The sequence below is a fragment of the Paramormyrops kingsleyae genome, chromosome 25 (assembly GCF_048594095.1).
Source record: "Paramormyrops kingsleyae isolate MSU_618 chromosome 25, PKINGS_0.4, whole genome shotgun sequence".
NCBI classification, from domain to species: domain Eukaryota; kingdom Metazoa; phylum Chordata; class Actinopteri; order Osteoglossiformes; family Mormyridae; genus Paramormyrops; species Paramormyrops kingsleyae.
This window is the reverse complement of record NC_132821.1, coordinates 27143554-27160358: the sequence shown is the minus strand read 5'-3', so window position 1 is coordinate 27160358 and position 16805 is coordinate 27143554. Positions and strand designations below refer to the sequence as shown.

The window sequence follows — 16805 nt, the reverse complement described above, 5'->3', positions numbered from 1 at the left end:
CATTTTCCGTGACTGCCTCAGACTTTTGCACCTTATTGTATATGCGAGGGCGTAGATTTGGGTATGGATGGTTTGTGTGTGTACATTCATATATTAAATAAAACTGAACAAAAAATACAAATTGTGCCTCAAAACAAGCCAGCCTCTCAGCGCAATCCAGAAAGCAAGGAGCCAAAACGAACTCACCTAGCTGAGTGTGATGCGGGGGCAGCCTTGCTTGGCAGGTATGGTACACGGAGGGGGGAGGGACTGGTACAATCGAGCTGACAGTGGGTGCAACAGAGATACAATAGCCCCCCCCCCCCCACTCCCTAGCTGGGTTTGGGGTTTTCCACTTCAACCACTGGGGATTGGACAGGCTAACTGTTTTTCTGGGGTCAGGTGCAGCGCCTGCTATTAATAGCGGCATTATCGCCGCCACCGTCTCCGCTGGCTTCGCAGCGACCCTGACGCGGCGACGCCCAGGAAGGGAGCGAGTCGCTTTAGTTCCTTAGCGACGCCATCAGGGGGCGCTCCTCCTCCTTGCCCCTTCCTTGTTGGCGGCGGGTATTTCGTTTTATCGCCCTGCGGCCTCCTGGCTCCTTCGCCCGTCCGCAAAGCCTCGCTTTGCTCATGGCGATTCGCCATAACCAGCCCACCGTTGTGTAGCTGAAGCTGAAGCTGGGGTATGCATTGTAAAACCCACACTACCTATAACAGCCAGCTAAGCTCCGTGTTAGTGGAAACTCCCACATGGCTCAGACTAAATCAATTTTAATTATGACAATTACACTGTGAATAATGGCTAAGATATATTTCATTTATTTTGGACAGAATGGAGCTGGTTTCCTCTCCGAAAAAGGTTTGCACTGGTAACTAAACTGGCCACTAAGCTTCTTAGCTGCTTGGAAAAATACATAAATATAACCCAACTAGAACCATTATCATGGTATGTCTTAAACTACCTTCCTGCATTGTATCTCATTGAGAGTCATCCATACGTCACAAAAGTCCTACAGAGGACGTATGATTGGACTAAATGCAAAGGTGTCTTCTGGAAGCATAACAGCATGTGTGTACCTACTGCATGTTTATTTAGCTTCCAAGAGAATGTTCAAAATTGTCCCTCGGTGCACAGCAGAGGCACAAAAACCTCATCTTTCACTTTTGTGCTTACGTAGATCATAGATATTTATTGGAACCAGAGTATGCAAATCCGCTGAGGGAAAGGCACTCCAACAGAGTGCAGCACTGCATAGGAATGCTTGTTCCAAGCTATGTCTGGGTAATTGACCGTCTACGCAGGAGCTGACTTCCGATGTATTAATTCTGGGGAACAACACACTTTTCCATTTTACCCATCATCAAAGAAATAGGAAATTCAATAGGCCTGCCCATTAAGGAACACGGAACCCATAATTGCTTTTAAAATGTGTATCACACTTTCCATTATTAAAATTCTGACTGTGAACACCTCGATACAAAAAAACGCACAGCGCAGGCGGATCGCAACCCTGTGATGTAGCGTCCTGAGAGGCGGGGGGGGGGGTGTTGTCTCTCTCTCTCTCTCTTTATTATTTTGACTGAATCCAGCGCAGTGCATAATGTGAGATTTTCATTCGAGCCTCAGCTCACACAGAGAGCCGGGTTTGGACAATAAGGGGGGCCCAGCACCGCCTGCCAGTAATTATCCCTCCAGGGAGTCTTACTCACTCAGAGCTTCAACCAACACTTGACTCACGCTTTCCCCCCCCCCCCCCCCCCCCACGTTCCTCCAGAAACCTCGGCACTGCTGCCGGAGTCACAGGCTGCGGAGCCATCGCCGCCCCCCCCCCTCACCACCCCACCCCCCTCCTCTTAAAAAACGCCGCCCGAGCAGGCAGCTTCAACGTCTCATGCCTTTTCGCTTCAGAACAATTCCAAAAAATGTCCCCAAAATGACAGAAACGAAAGGAGGGGAAAAAAGGAAAACGGCTCTAGCTCCCAAAAAACTTTTCTTTTGCAAACTATTCCAACAGTCTTTAATTTAACAAAAAATGTTTTGACAGCATGGAGGTTGGGTCAGTACCTGTGTCTGATCACCTTGTCCACTGCAGACTTCCATTACGGCCTTTCCGATGGAGAGGGGCTAATGGAGAGGATCCGGAGGACACCTATGCTCCCTAAATGTGCGCCGTTAAAAGCCCAGAGAACAATAACCCATTCAGGAGAGTTCCTGTAATGGTTTTTAATTGTAGTGGAACTAATTGCTGTAAATTGCAGATATTTTATAAAGCACTGGCAAGCATTTTCTGCGGTAATTATCTGCCAGGGCTGAGTGGGGCTAGTTTAACTGCTGGTATCACCAACAAAGTTTCTCAGAAAGTGATGGGTTAAATCAAACACACACACACACACACACACACAACTGAACTACTCCTTAAACCCTGAAACATGAAAAATTGATCACTGACATAAAAAATTAATTCTCCCCATCTTTTTCAGCTGTACCATGCAATTTTAACACAGTTTTATGTTACTTTGAGCTGCACACTCCAACAACACCACACTTGCAGTAGCAAACAAGTTGTTTCTCCTTACATCCCATTCACATGGGCAAAATGCTTGCGGAGATGACCAAAACACCAACAAATGTAATGAATATGAATGGTTTGCCAACATGAATAAAACTAGAACCAGAATGGAATCTTACAAAATCTTACAAAGGAAACCTTGACCAAGGCAATGTCTGCATTTGAATGAATTTCAATAATAATTTACATGAGTTAGAATGGATATTGAATTTCTTTTTTTTTGGGGGGGGGGGGTGGGGTGGATTTAAATGCTTCAACTCTATGAGTCTGAACCTTCATTTTAAAATCTGGTTTATTCCATATAAATCATAAAGCTCTAAATGTAGTGTGGCTCATCATTGCAAATCAAAGGGAAATCAGTTCCTCGCAGTGTCAAATTCCCATGCTGCACATCGACCATGCTTTCATGATCCAACACATGGCTTTGCTAAACAAGTGATAATAATGGACTGCAGACTATACTGTAGATATACAGTCTGACTTCATTTTCATTATTTTAATGTCTTATTACTAAACAATAATTGAACAATCACAGTGAATAATACATGATACACTTTCCTCACTCTCTGAGCCTTTGGCTGTCATTTAAATAAAATTTTATATAATCTTACCTGATATTTTTTATTGCCCTAGTTCTGATGGGGCAATTAATTACAAAATGCCGGGGAAAGGAATTTTGGGAAATTCTGAAGCTAATCTTCACTTGCCTTGTGCGATCACCAACGGCCAACCTTCTATAATTAACTGACCAAGAGCGTTCAACACTGAACCAGAAAGATATCTTTGTCTTTTTCTAATGGACCACCTGAGACCAAATGTCAATATTAAATTAACCCCCAACACAATCATAGCTACCTAAATTGCTAACTAAGACTATGAGCTTGACTGAGTAAAAATTAGTTAAATATAATGAGTAAGCAATGAGTAAAAACTAACACATAAACAAGCAGTAGACTGTGCACAGCACTCTTGACTGGAGAGCTGCTCTCCATTCCTCCTGAGCATCTATTCGGCAGGGGAACCAAACATCTGGCTCGTTCTACAGGAGGAGCCCCACAACATGGTCACAGATGTATACATAACACCCTTTTTGCTCACTCTCCAAATGTTAATATTCCTCTCACGCTCCCATCAAACTCAGATTGGATAGACCGAGGCCCGCTGCTTTATCTTACAAAACCCTCAATGGTAATATAAATCTTTAATGAAGACGTGAAAGATGTTGAGGGGTGCAGCCAGTCAGGTGAGTAGGTGTGGTGTGTTGATCCGACCCACCTGTTCCTTCATTTGTGATTCACTAGACGTGTTTCCTTTTCTCTCATCCTCAGTAAACAGATTTCGACAGCAAGCCCCGTCCTATCACATGCTTCCTGTTCGCTCACTTCCCGGCACCCTGCCAGAGCTCGTTTTGCCCCCCCCCCCAACCCGTTGTTTGTTTTCCCCCTTTTGTCCACCGGCTCTGCTGCGCTGATCCAATCCACATTTTTTGCAGCCCTCAACCCCCCCCCCCAAAATAGGGCACATTTTTTTGTGGTCACACTCCCATCAAATGCCCCTATTTTCCCATCCACCCATTACCTCAAAACACACTCCACAGTGTTCTGGTTTTTAATAAAACCAGCATTTAAACTTAGCATTAGCATTTAAAGTCAAGTCAAGTCACGTAAAGTTAAGCTTTATTGTCATTTCAGTCATATACGATACACAGGGAAAGAAATAATGTTCCACCTGAACCCACAGTACAATATTCAAGACAGGACAGATATTACAGTTCCCAACCGGTCTCGGACTTTCTAACCCACTGGTTTAACTGAAAATGCAGAGCCCAGTTGTGGAACTGAGAGTGACGGGGGGGGGGGGGGGGGGGTTGGGTTCTTGAGAGAAATAAACCAGCCGTGTTACACGGTCTTTTAAAACAGGTTTTCCACTAATCCCCTTAGCGATCCCTAGCGAGCGGGATTGACCCGCGGGAGGGCTGGGGGAGCAGGGCATCGCCACCGTGGCGGCATTAGCACTCGCTGTGATTAAGGATTATCAGAGGCAACAATGAGCAAACTGCTCCGTCATTATCATTGATTTCGGCACGCAGGAGCGGCGCACGAGTGGCGCTCAATCAAAGAGTAAAAAGCCGCTCTGATATATCGTAACAGAAACATTAAGGAAGTCCCAAGAGCCCCGTCAAATGCTAAAGCCCACTTTTAGTTTCTTTGTACTGCAATGATCACAATGTCCACGTTGCGTTCCCCTGTCTCAGGCTATAAACATGAACAGCTTACAAATGTAAAAAAAAAATGAATTGATTAATACATAAAGAGTGTGATAAACCGTAAACCATCTAAAATGCTCTTTAAAAAACAAAGTATTAATTAAGACAGACATTATGGATGCTTGGTAGCTGTTTATCTGAGAACAGCACAGAGCTGTTGTTATTATTTTAAGGCCCAGAAAAAACAGGGATTGTTAAATAGGAAACCGTATGCTATAACTATTAACCACTATAATGCCATTAACCATTAATCTAAAGACACATACATGTATAATGAGACTGCTTTAAATGAGTAATTATACAAAATAATGTAACAATTCTGAGATTCTACATTTAATGTCTTTCTTCAAGGGGTTCAAGAAGTCTTATATTTGGTTAAATACTAAGCTTTGAAAAAGGAAATGCGGCTATTTTCCAATGAACTGGTCCACCTGTTTGATTCGAGTTCATTATTCAACACGGCAGGAATGTATCACTTTGTTCTGATGATGATCCTGTCAGGAGTGAAAGCCTGACTGAATGAATCAGAGAATCTCGGGGGGGGGGGTGCATGGTGGCTGAGTGGGTAGGGCTAGTGCCCTGATCCTCCAATGATAGCAGATTGAGTCTCCATGCTTGGAGTTTATGTATCCCTCCCTTTCTCTCACAGGCTAAAGGCATGCAGGGTGTATTCCAGCCATATGACCTAACCCTACGATCAGCTAAAGGCCCCCCCTGAAACCCTGATCAGGATACGTGGATGGATGATGGATAACAGTAAGGGTCAGAGTCTTCCTCCCCTTTGTCAAACTTATCACTGAGTTCCATCCTAATATCTTACAGCTGTTATTCTAATGAAGGTCATTACTGGGTATCAGCTACTCTGACACACATGGCTCGAACCCTTTGTTGAAATATTTGGTAACACTTTACATTAAGTGTGTGTGTGTGTGGTGTGTGTGTCCGTGTGTGTGTGACAAACATTATACGATTATACAATAAAAATTTCATTATTCTCAAAAAATGTTTCTTATTATGTTATATTACAGCTGTTAAGGTATGTTAGGATGTTTGGGTATACTCACATGCTACTTTTGAATGTTCTACGAATGCATTATACAGGCATTATGAAGGTGCAGTAAATGTAAAGCGTTACCAAATATTTTGTACAAAAAATGATAATCAGTAACATTTGCTTTAATAAAAGACTTTTGCTAATAAATTTAGATATTTTTTTAACTACGGGAGTATGAGTATGGTACTTAATCACAACAGCCTTTTTTAAAAAGCTGTCCCAGAAATCTTTGATCCTTTGCTAGAGAACTTGCTGAGGAATTTCAAAATTGTAGCACAGGGGTAGAATATTCTGGAGGCTTTCCTAAAAGATTCGCTACATCAGCTCAGACATTCTGGTCACTGATTTGTGCGTTCTGGTAGGTTGATGAGCAAAATGCTCAGTCAACTTAAACTATTTCAGGTTAATAACAAATCATCAGGTCATAAAAGTATTAAAGACAAAACCAAGCATAATTGTCAAAACACGGGGACAAGTGATGGCTGAAGATTTGGCAAGCTCCATGGTCAGGAACATTGTGCAAATGCAGCTACTCAGTAACAGATAAATGCTGTATCTCAATTTTATCACCCTGAATAAATGTTCCTGTACTAGTCTGCCCTTAATATCAGACTGATGGCTCTTAACCGACACATATGCACACATTCTAATGCATTGACAGGGTGTGTGTGTGTGTGTGTGTTGGTCAGAGGAGAAATCCTGAAGAACAGTAAGAAAGGTGGTTCAAATCTGGGATAGAACGGGCTATTTCTACTGCCCATTGTTCCCAGAACTGCAAGGGAAACGGGGTTTGTTTTCCAACGGGATACAAAAAGTGGTGAGAAAGCAGGAAGATCGAGGCAGGCCAGCTCAAAAACAAAACTGCAGTGCACTGCCAGGCTTCCCATTTCCTGTTTCTATGACCCCTCCCTAAATCTGACCTCACCGCCCCCTTTTTCCAGAAGACCTCAGCAACCTGGCAGCGCCATGAAAGTGTTAACCCACCCCACACCCCCCAAGCCTCCTATACTTTGCTGTGGTGTTCATCTCCACCCCCCCCCCCCCCGATTATTTTCCTCTCACTCTCACTCCTGCCCCGTCTCCCCCCACGTGTCGGCATCCTCCCTGGCTGCCGTTGTCAGTCAGCTGTCAGTCAGTGCGGAGCCCGGGAAGGCCCGAGCCTCCCTCCGCCCGGCAGAGGCCAGGGATCCACAGGCCTGTCAATCACTGCAGCGGCAGCTCCGATTCGCCGGCCGCCCTCCTGCATCCCGGAGCTCCCGGTTCCAAAGCATCTAGCAGTACCGGCAATGCCCCCCTCGTGCCACCCCCCCCCCCCTCCCCTGCCGCACTGGTTCACGTTTCCTGATCTTGGTCTCATGACAAGGCCAGGCCTGAGAAAAACTCCAAAGCGCACAAGAGCTGTGGTTGCTACGGCGCGCTGCCTGTGTGTTTTCCCTCACATTATTGCAGGATGCTTTGCTGCACCAAGGAAAAAAATAAAACCACGATTCGGTGACAGTTTAGCCTCACGCCTCTGTCACCCTCACTTTTATCATTCTGTCACCTTTCACACTTGTCAGTATGCCAGCATGCATTTGCTGAACTCTGTGAGATGCAGAAATGTAATACATCTAGGGATCTCGGCAAATTTCATTTTTTTAATGGCTTGTCATTTGTCAAATGCCGGCTGGTATTGTTTTGCATCCACTATCATCATCATCATCATCATCATCATATATATAATTACGTGCAACATTGTAGTATTTGTGTATCTATTCAGTCTAATAGTATTTATACACACACACACACACAAATATATATATATATATATTTTTTTTCCCCTCTGCGTCATCCTAAGACTACACATATAAATTAATCCTTTTCTGTAGGTTGAACACAATGTTATAGCACTTCAGTCTCTTAATTATTACGGTCTCCGATCCCGTTTCTACTGTGTAACATAAAAGCATGAGCAAATTGAAGTGATTTACTTTTAGAGCTATTTTTAAGTGTGAAAATTGCTGAAAGATTGCATCATGTTGCAGCCTTTTTTTTATATAAAAAGGCACCACATTGCAGTATAATGCAGACTCTTTTTTCTAATTATACAGTGTAAGGGTTTTACAGGCAGTGTCAAAGTAGTAAATCCACCCTCGAGACAGAAATAAACCTCAATTAAATCCAGTTACCATCCAACGACAAATGAACAAAATAGCACTTGAGTGTATTGCATTTCCATCAGTCGGATAATTATTTTGTATGCGCTGCAGCAGCCAAGCTGAAAAGCGCGTTATGTGACCGACTGCAGTACGGAGACAGAATGTAAATAGATTTTAGCATTGTAACATTGATAGACAAAAAAATACCCCAAAACAAGCCGGCTGCAGAGCATTTTGGAGAATCCCGGTTATATTAAACAATGCAGGGCCTGTAGATATATTGTTCTCATCTTTTAGCGCTATCTTCCCCAACCACAGGTTATTTCCTATGAGCCTCCCGCTAATAAATCACATCCCTCATTACAAACACCTCCCCTGTTTATTGCCACGTTTGACCTTGGATGCTGCCATGCTTTGGGGAGAAGGTCGACTGACCTTTTTTTTTTTGGAGATGCAGCAAGAACACGGGGGACGGGGCCTTATAACAGATGCCGCACAATATTTGAAGCAGGCTCTACATTTGTGGGTAGGTATTTATTTTCCTGTGCAACAGAATGACACTATATTCAGGAACACTACAATGTAAGCCACCAGTCAGTAACCAGCAGCAAGAAAGGAGAATGAGAGGGGACAGATCCACTTCCACCCAAAGATCGATCAGAATATTTGGGGAACGAGTGGGTGGACTTGCTGGTCTAGGTTAGATCAGTTAAACAAGATCATTATAATTTGTGCAAGCATACTTCATAACTTGGTAAATCTCCCTGAAAGCCACGTACCGCGATATCACATGAAACACACATGAGATATCATATTCATAGTGACTCGGACAGATGAAAATCTGTGCTTCTCTGTGGGATGGTACACCTTTGTAAAAGATCCCGGGGGCGAGGCCAATAATGGTTCAGAAGGGGCAATGTGAATGACTGGCTTCAATAGGAACAATCCTTAAAAAACCCTAAAGCAGCCACAAAAAACCCCTAAAAAATCCTTGTCATGGCGCAATGTTAATGACTGGCTTCAAGAAGAAATCTCCACTCTCTTTTTGGAGGGGCGGACCAAAATCTCCACATCATGACAGGAACGTTCCACTGCCTCTTTGCACGGCACCTAGACCCCTTACCATTCTGGATAATCCTTGCTTGCCTCCGACAACAGGTCTCTTGTTACTATGGAGGAGGGAGGTATAAAAAGAATTCCATCCCCAAATCTTTGCATCCAACGTCCAAAATCTCCCTTCCCGTGAAGCATGATTTTTTGGTAGCTTATATGACACGTTGAACACATTCAAATCTATTTCAACGTCTAGTAATTGCGAAGAGAAAAAGGACAATATCCTCAAAAAAAAAACCACAGATGAATATGTTCTGTTGGGGAAGTGTTATCACCATGACTAATCTGTAAACAATTTAGGTCTTAGGTCAAAATATTTAAATGTGCATTTAACTGATTCTTGGGATTATAGCTGTAACAGATAATGAATAGTTAAGCAAAGAATAAAGAACTCCTAAGCATACATGACCTGAAATCTTTATTGGAAAAGGCTTCTTTTTACATGTGCCCCCTGTATTCATCTCTTGTACTCCATGCACACACTCCACCAGAATGGCACTCAGAATGAAGTGAACTGCAATCAGGATGGACATCTACCATGGTGAACATCACCCTTAGTATTGCAGGTCAATTAAGGGACCTTTATTAGATTATTCTACAATCTATGCTGCCATTTGAAAACATTTTTCACACAGTTAGAATAATTTAATGCTTTGCTTAGAGCGCTGCTTCTGGGGAGGGCTTAAATGATGCTAGCTTGGCTAAATCGACCCATATATTGAAAATAGCTTGGGGGCAGTCATTTACGTTTTCTTTAGCTTCATTTACTTTGGAAAGTACTACACAATTTAAGTAGAAACAGATTGCAAATGCATGTGGGAATGTAGGAATCCCAATGTATAGAATAAACATAAAATCACTTATTTATTCTCATTCTTCTGCGCTCAGATAATAAAATTAAATGTTGCTCCTCGTTAAGCTATTTATAGTTTGAGGGACGCAGCTAATTATGGTATTTTGTTAATAAACGTGTGGCCTGTCATTTGCTTGTAAAAGTGGACCCTAATCACAGCTTTCATTCATCAATCCATCTTCCATCCTCCTACCATTTTTCATAGTCAGAATTGTTGGGGGGAGGGGGCACAGCTTGTAGACTTCTTTATTTACATTGCATTATGGGAAATTGAATATAAGGTTAAGGCTATATGGCAAGGGGACATAAAACCTATTACAATCGTACAGGTACGGGAAGTCAAGATCACAGATTGTGAGAATGAGGGTATCTACTTGAAGCCCGGACAAATGACCTCATGTAAGCCAGTGTGTTTGATCCCAGGGGGTTCTAATTGCTCGTGTGCCAATCTGCCATTGTCACCCGGAGTGATGGCCATAATGCAGCGGAGATCAGACAAGCAGCCTGAATCACATCAAATCGGCCGTCAGCGGTACACCACAGAGAGGACCTTCAGCCACGACACAGGGGACAACACCACTAATCTGTCACAATCGCTTCACCGTCACGGGACTGGAAACAAGACGCTCTGGTGGCTTACGGAAGTGCACCATACATCACGGCCATGTTAACAGGAGATGCAGAGGTTTGTAAAGGTAACGTAACAATGTGATTAGTTCATTCGGGGTTGTGGTGTATTATTTATATAAATACATTAGACTGACCTTTATTTGAGCAGTTCCAGCTCAGTCAGTTAAAGCCTACATTATAATGCAAGACTCTTATCTTAGTGGATTACATTACAAGGTATTTAACTAGGGGATTAGACGAGTTTCATCACACAACGCGTGGACAGACGATCCTTCGGGGAATCGGGTCCAGCACCCTTTTGGGGACTGAGAAAGTAACCAGTCTCTGGTAAAATAAAGCCAACTGGGACAAACCCAAACCAGATCCCTTGCCTTAGGACAGTCTGTCTATAACCCTATAGTCAGGTGTAGCATACTCAAACCATTCAAACAATCCAAAAAAAATCTTTACAACAGATATCCTGAATTCAGCCCAATAATCTGCTTTAATTACACAGTTTCCACAGTTCTCAAATAAAACAAGGAGCTATCCATCCACCTTCAAACTGCTTAACCTGGTCAGGGTAGTGAGGGGGGGGGGCCCTGTCCCAGGAAGCACACAGCACAAGGATGGGGATGGATAATGGATGTATGAGTAATATCACATGAAATAACACTGTAAAGCTTAGCATTTGTCTCTGTGATGCTTTGATTTCTATACATATATGTCTTAAATTTGTTGCTGCTGAGAAACAGTTCGGAATCTCATGCTGGAAGTTTCTCCTTTTCCGTGATGACTAATTTCTCATTCTGTTTTGCTCCCCAGAGGAGTCACACTTGCGTCTGAGGAGGGGTATTTTTACTGCAGCTCCTACACACGCTCTTCTCTCCCCACCAAGTGAGTCAGAATAAAGTTGGGGCACCTGCAGTATGTGGCTCAGGTGTTTTTATATTAGTATATATTTTCTATAAGCTCTACACCTACAGATATAAATATACACACAAAGAAATGTACATACATTTAATTAAAAAGCTATCCAGTTATCCAGTATGGGCTCACAGTGAGCCTGTCACAGGAGGCATAAGGCAAAAAGCATGGGACCGCCCAGGGCAGGTTGTCAGTCCATCATATATGCGTGCAGGCCCATCCAATGGGCAATTCAGAGACGGCAACTAATCACGTTTTCTGATTGCAAGACAAAACCAGACAACTTGCAACGAAACTGCACAGAAGGCATATGCACTCCACACACCCACACAATGAGGGGTGTGAACTGAACCCATGACCCTTGAAGTATGAGGCAAAAGTCATACCCAGTGAAGCACAGCATTAGCCTTTAGCACAGCTGTCCATATTTAAATTATTATAGCTATTATTCAATCATAATGATTAAATCAAAAATAAAGTAAATAATTATTTAAATATTTATCATTAAAATGACCATGTCAGAGTTGATGCCTGTCTGGCCCTGTCCCCTGTGTCTTTTCCCCATTTGGCCAGCAGTTCCCAGTAGCAATCCCATTTGGTGTAGCCCTAGTGCAGGGTTATTCAAATCCCGGTCCTCGAGGTCCGAGCCCTGCTGGTTTTCCAGCCTTCCTTTACCTGTCAGTCAGGTGTGAAGCCTCTGACCAATCAGAATCAGTAATTATTAAACAACTACCTGGGAGAACTGAAAACACGGCCTGGATTTGGAAACGAGGTACAGATTTGAAGAACCCTGCCCTAGTGTGTTGCCCCTGCTCCCTGGGCTGCTGTATGGCTCAATGGGCTGAGCCTATGGCTTAGAGCTTGGTATCCCTTCTGTCATGAGTGTGAGCCTCACCTTACCTTTTGTTTAATGTATTGGTTTTATTTTATCCCTAGTGCCTGGTATTGTTTGCCTATATCTTTGCTTTGTGTCCATGTTTATAGTCTACCCCATCCGTGCCTTGTTTAATTATGTTCTGTTGTACCTGTGTTCCCAGTCTCTCCTAGTGTAGTTAGCCTTCAGTGTTAATGTTTCTCTGCTGCTTGTAAATTGTAATATACCCTGTTTCTTGTTGCCCTTAGTCCTTGTGATTGGTTGATTTTATTATGGTTCCCACATGTCCTGCGTCGTGTCTTCTTAGTTGTGTATTTAAGTTCTCGCTTTTGTTCTGTTTCTGAGTGGTTCATTATGGTTTGTTTCCCAGTTGGTTAGATTTAGTTTAGTTAGTTGTTGCGAATGACCCCTTTATTTTCTGGTTCTCATTTTATGTTCTGTTTTGTTAATAAACCCTTTGTTGAGAGTCACCACGTGGATCATATCTCCTTCATGAAGCCCCACCGTAACAGATAATAAACGTTATCAGTTTTGTTAAGCCTGATAAAGAGTTTATATTTGTTCCCAACTCAGTGGTGTTCCTGCCTTAAGTCATCACCAACTAAACATACAAACTTACACAAACACACACACACACACACACACACACACACAGGGTTGTAATTATATCTTTGTGGGGAGTCTCCATTCATTTCTATGGGGAAAACTCAAATCTCAACATAAGAAGCTTAACCTCCACCCAGCCCTAACCATAACCATCCTCAACCATAAGTAACCAAACAAAATACAAGACTTTGCATCTTTAGTTTTTTTTTATTGCATTCACAGATTTTTATTTCCCATTTTTTCAGTACCCGCAAGGTCAGAATAACAGGTTTTTTTGGCATTGCAGGGACTTTTTGTAATATATACAGTACATGCCCACGCACACATGCACACGCGCGTACACACACAGACATACACACACCGTTCTGATCCACAGCCCTCTCCAAGCTTCCCTCAGAATCGCCTTGGCATAATCAGCGGCCTGCTACAAAATGCCAAAATATCATGGCAATGCTACAGCTAGACGAGTGGTGGCAAACCACGCGGAGCCTATCCTGTTAGGGGAACCATTGCCAGTATGTTAACTTCCCAGCAGCTCTGCTGCCACCAACAAAAATCCAGCAAAACAAAGCAAACAGACAGAAAAACAAACATCACTGCACAGGAGGATTTTAATGCACTCTTAGCGAGGCAGAGTCATCCGAATCCTCGCAAGTTGCCGGGGGCAATAAACAAATCACTGTCCACAGGGTAAGCCGCTATTGGATGAACTACGAGCGGCACTCGCCGTACGTGCAAACGGACATGTTTTGAAAAACCCTCCAGGTCTGCGAGATGGATTTCGGAATCTCCACAGTAAAAAAAAGCCAGAGTTGTACAATACTCTAAATTTTATGATGAGTGATGGTGTTACCAGTTCGATTTTCAAAAGTGAAATGCATCAGTGTAACATGTCCTTGGTTTATGATGCCAATAACAACCTGGTCTTGTAATTAAATAAAAAATATTACTTATAAGAGGAAGAAACTCCCAAGTGGACACACTGTTTATAATACTTTATGTGAACACAGTTAATATACCCAAAATAAAAATTCTATTGCCTCTCCATATTTTTATACAGTTTTTAAAATTAATTACACATATAATAAACAGCAGTTACATTTGTATCTTAAAAATGAACCCTTACTGTATCTCTTTGGTCCATCTTCCAGGCAAAATGAAAGCGTTAAAGTGGCATCGTCTTCAAAAAACTCCGTAGAAAAAGCATCCCACCACAGGTTGTCACTTTCCTGAAATATACAAACGAACATATAAAGACCATGGAGAAAGACAACACTGGAAATATAAACAAAAATGATCCGTTTGTGTTAGTGCAAATATCGCTATTTCAAAATTCAGCATTCAATTTCATTCATTGGGAATGCAATCGTATCAATACAGCACCCTATGGGCGTACTTGCGTATAGGGAATCCCTTTTATTCAAGTCAATCACAGTAATTACTGTGTAACAGAAGGACAGGGATAGCTACATACTTATTATTAATTCTTGCATCACTATGTCTTGCATCACTATATACAAACTTCAAAATATCAGCATAAAAAATATAAAACCTTTCTGAATCACTGAATCGATCTTTGTCTTTTGTGAAAATCTACTGATTTGATCTATTGATTGACTTTCCTTCCTGGAAAGGGGTTCCTCAGTAAGACAATCTTTCCGTTTTAGTACACATTAAACACACCTTCCCTTGGCCAATGTGAAAGATTCCCTTTATTTATATAATTTGTTTATTTGAATGTTTAATGTGTCCCAAATATAGGTACCACAACTAGAACTGTCTTTCTAGAAAAGTATTACATTTTTAAAGAAATAACCATTGCTTTCATTCCTCAACGTAACTTTAATGACATTCAGTTCGGGTATTCTGGAAGTAGGCTATTCCAAAAGTAATGTGTCTCTTACACAGAGGCATACAGGTATATTTCACGCATTTCATCTAACATGTTAAAGTATTTAGAAAAAGTTGAACTACATATAAGAATTACATTGCAGATATAACCTAGGAGCCTTGGACTGCGGATCAGCAACCCCTTCAAATGCCATTGAAAATCCCCGAGACAATATAGACCAGAGAACCCCATAAAGTCACCTCACCACCTACGTAACAACTAAAAATACAGCATAATGTACGTCCTTTTCAAAGTCAAATACCCTGTCCGTTCCATTCTCACTATGGAAAAAACGTCATGATCAATTAGAAACGAAAAACTAATTATTTTTATAATTATAATTAATATAATATTTTACTTGATATAAGTAAAAATTAAAATGCTACTCAAAAGAATTAGAGTGCAAATCGATTAAGGCAAAAAAAAAAACTTATGTCGGTCTCCGTTGATACGCTTGAATGATGTTATTAATTAGATTAATCCTCTCTTGTACTTGAGTTAAAACGTACTCATGCATACAAAAATAATGCTAAGTTTTGCCATCAGACTTAAGTGTTACGGTACTAATAATTCGCTCTTTAACGCCTCGCAAATTGCCCCCAGTCCGCACACACAGACACACACACACGATGTATATGCGGAAGAACTAATGAGCGTCAGATAAAACAGCCGATCGAGAGACGCTGACGCGGGCCGTCCGATCACATCGTTAGCCCTGTGCCAACTACCCGGCTTTAAAACCGGCAAATGATGCAATTAACGCAGCCGACAGCGATACTTAATGTTATAGTACCTTCGGTATATATGGGATATGTGTGTTATCTCTTAAGTTCACATACAGTACATTGGTACATTGATACAGTGGTACCTCAGTTCTCCAACTCTTTAGAAGTCGAATTTCTTAAAAGTCGAACCAACCAGTTCGAATTTTTTTTTACCTAGAACTCGATCTGAATCTCATAAGTCAAACCGTGAACGCCGAACTAAGATAATTTGTACACTAAGGGAAAATGAGTCACACAGCACGTCTCTCAGCAGAAAAGTAGGGTAACACTTCAGTCTCAGCCTCGCATTCGCAGTGATAGCATGTTTACACTAGGTTTAATTACAGGTAATGCAGGCAAAACGCAGACGGACAATACAACGACCCGGCTGGGGAAACAAACTGAAACACGGACGAAATACAGAGGACTAATGACAACAACCAGAAACAGCCGATCACAAGGTGATTCCACACGGGGTTAACGAGGGGGCGTGGCACACGGAAGGAGCGGACCATTGGGGCAGGACACATTGTTTGGATACATTTATTTTCTTACTTTACAAATTACTGTTTTGATAAATGCTCTCCTTGTTTTATAAGGTTAATTTTGTGTTTAAATGCTAAAAAAAACATATTTAGATGTGATTTGTTGGGGCCGGGAACCAATTAATTGGTTTTCCATTATTTCTTATGGGGAAAACTTGATCACAACTAGAACTTTTTAGGATTCGATCCGGAGTTCTGAACGGATTAAATTCGAGTTCTGAGGTACCACTGTATATTGATTTATTTGAATTGGGGGCTTAGGGATGAGGTGAAGTAGATATACACAATTCCTGTACAGTCTTTTTCTAAGACACTGTGTTGCTAACATAAACTTGTTAGTGCGGAGGTGAAATGAATGTCCTGAGCCTGACATTGATTTTGTCTTTCGACAGATTACTATTTTCTTAAAGAAATGGCTGCCACCATCCAAAAAAAAGAAAACTATTACAAACGATAAGGAGTGATTGTGCAGAGCACTCTGGAAAGCCTGTTCTTACCATACCCTTTTATTATTCCCATTCCTCAGAAAGAACAATAAAACATTTTCTCATGTATCAAGTTTTCATTGGTGGAAATTCAAATAGTGCCCTGACAGCACTGACACTCACTGTGT

At 41.9% G+C, this 16805-nt stretch overlaps 1 protein-coding gene across 7 annotated transcripts in view; it reads right to left on the bottom strand.

The window, feature by feature from the left end:
- The window catches only part of LOC111837360 (LIM domain-binding protein 2), a 58694-nt gene that overhangs the window by 28098 nt on the left and 13791 nt on the right, over positions 1–16805 (bottom strand). For all 7 annotated transcript variants that reach the window (XM_023799376.2, XM_023799378.2, XM_023799377.2 and 4 more), the window contains exon 2: positions 14119–14221. In XM_023799376.2, the coding sequence (XP_023655144.1) occupies positions 14119–14221 (103 nt within the window). The remainder of the gene's footprint in view (positions 1–14118; positions 14222–16805) is intronic.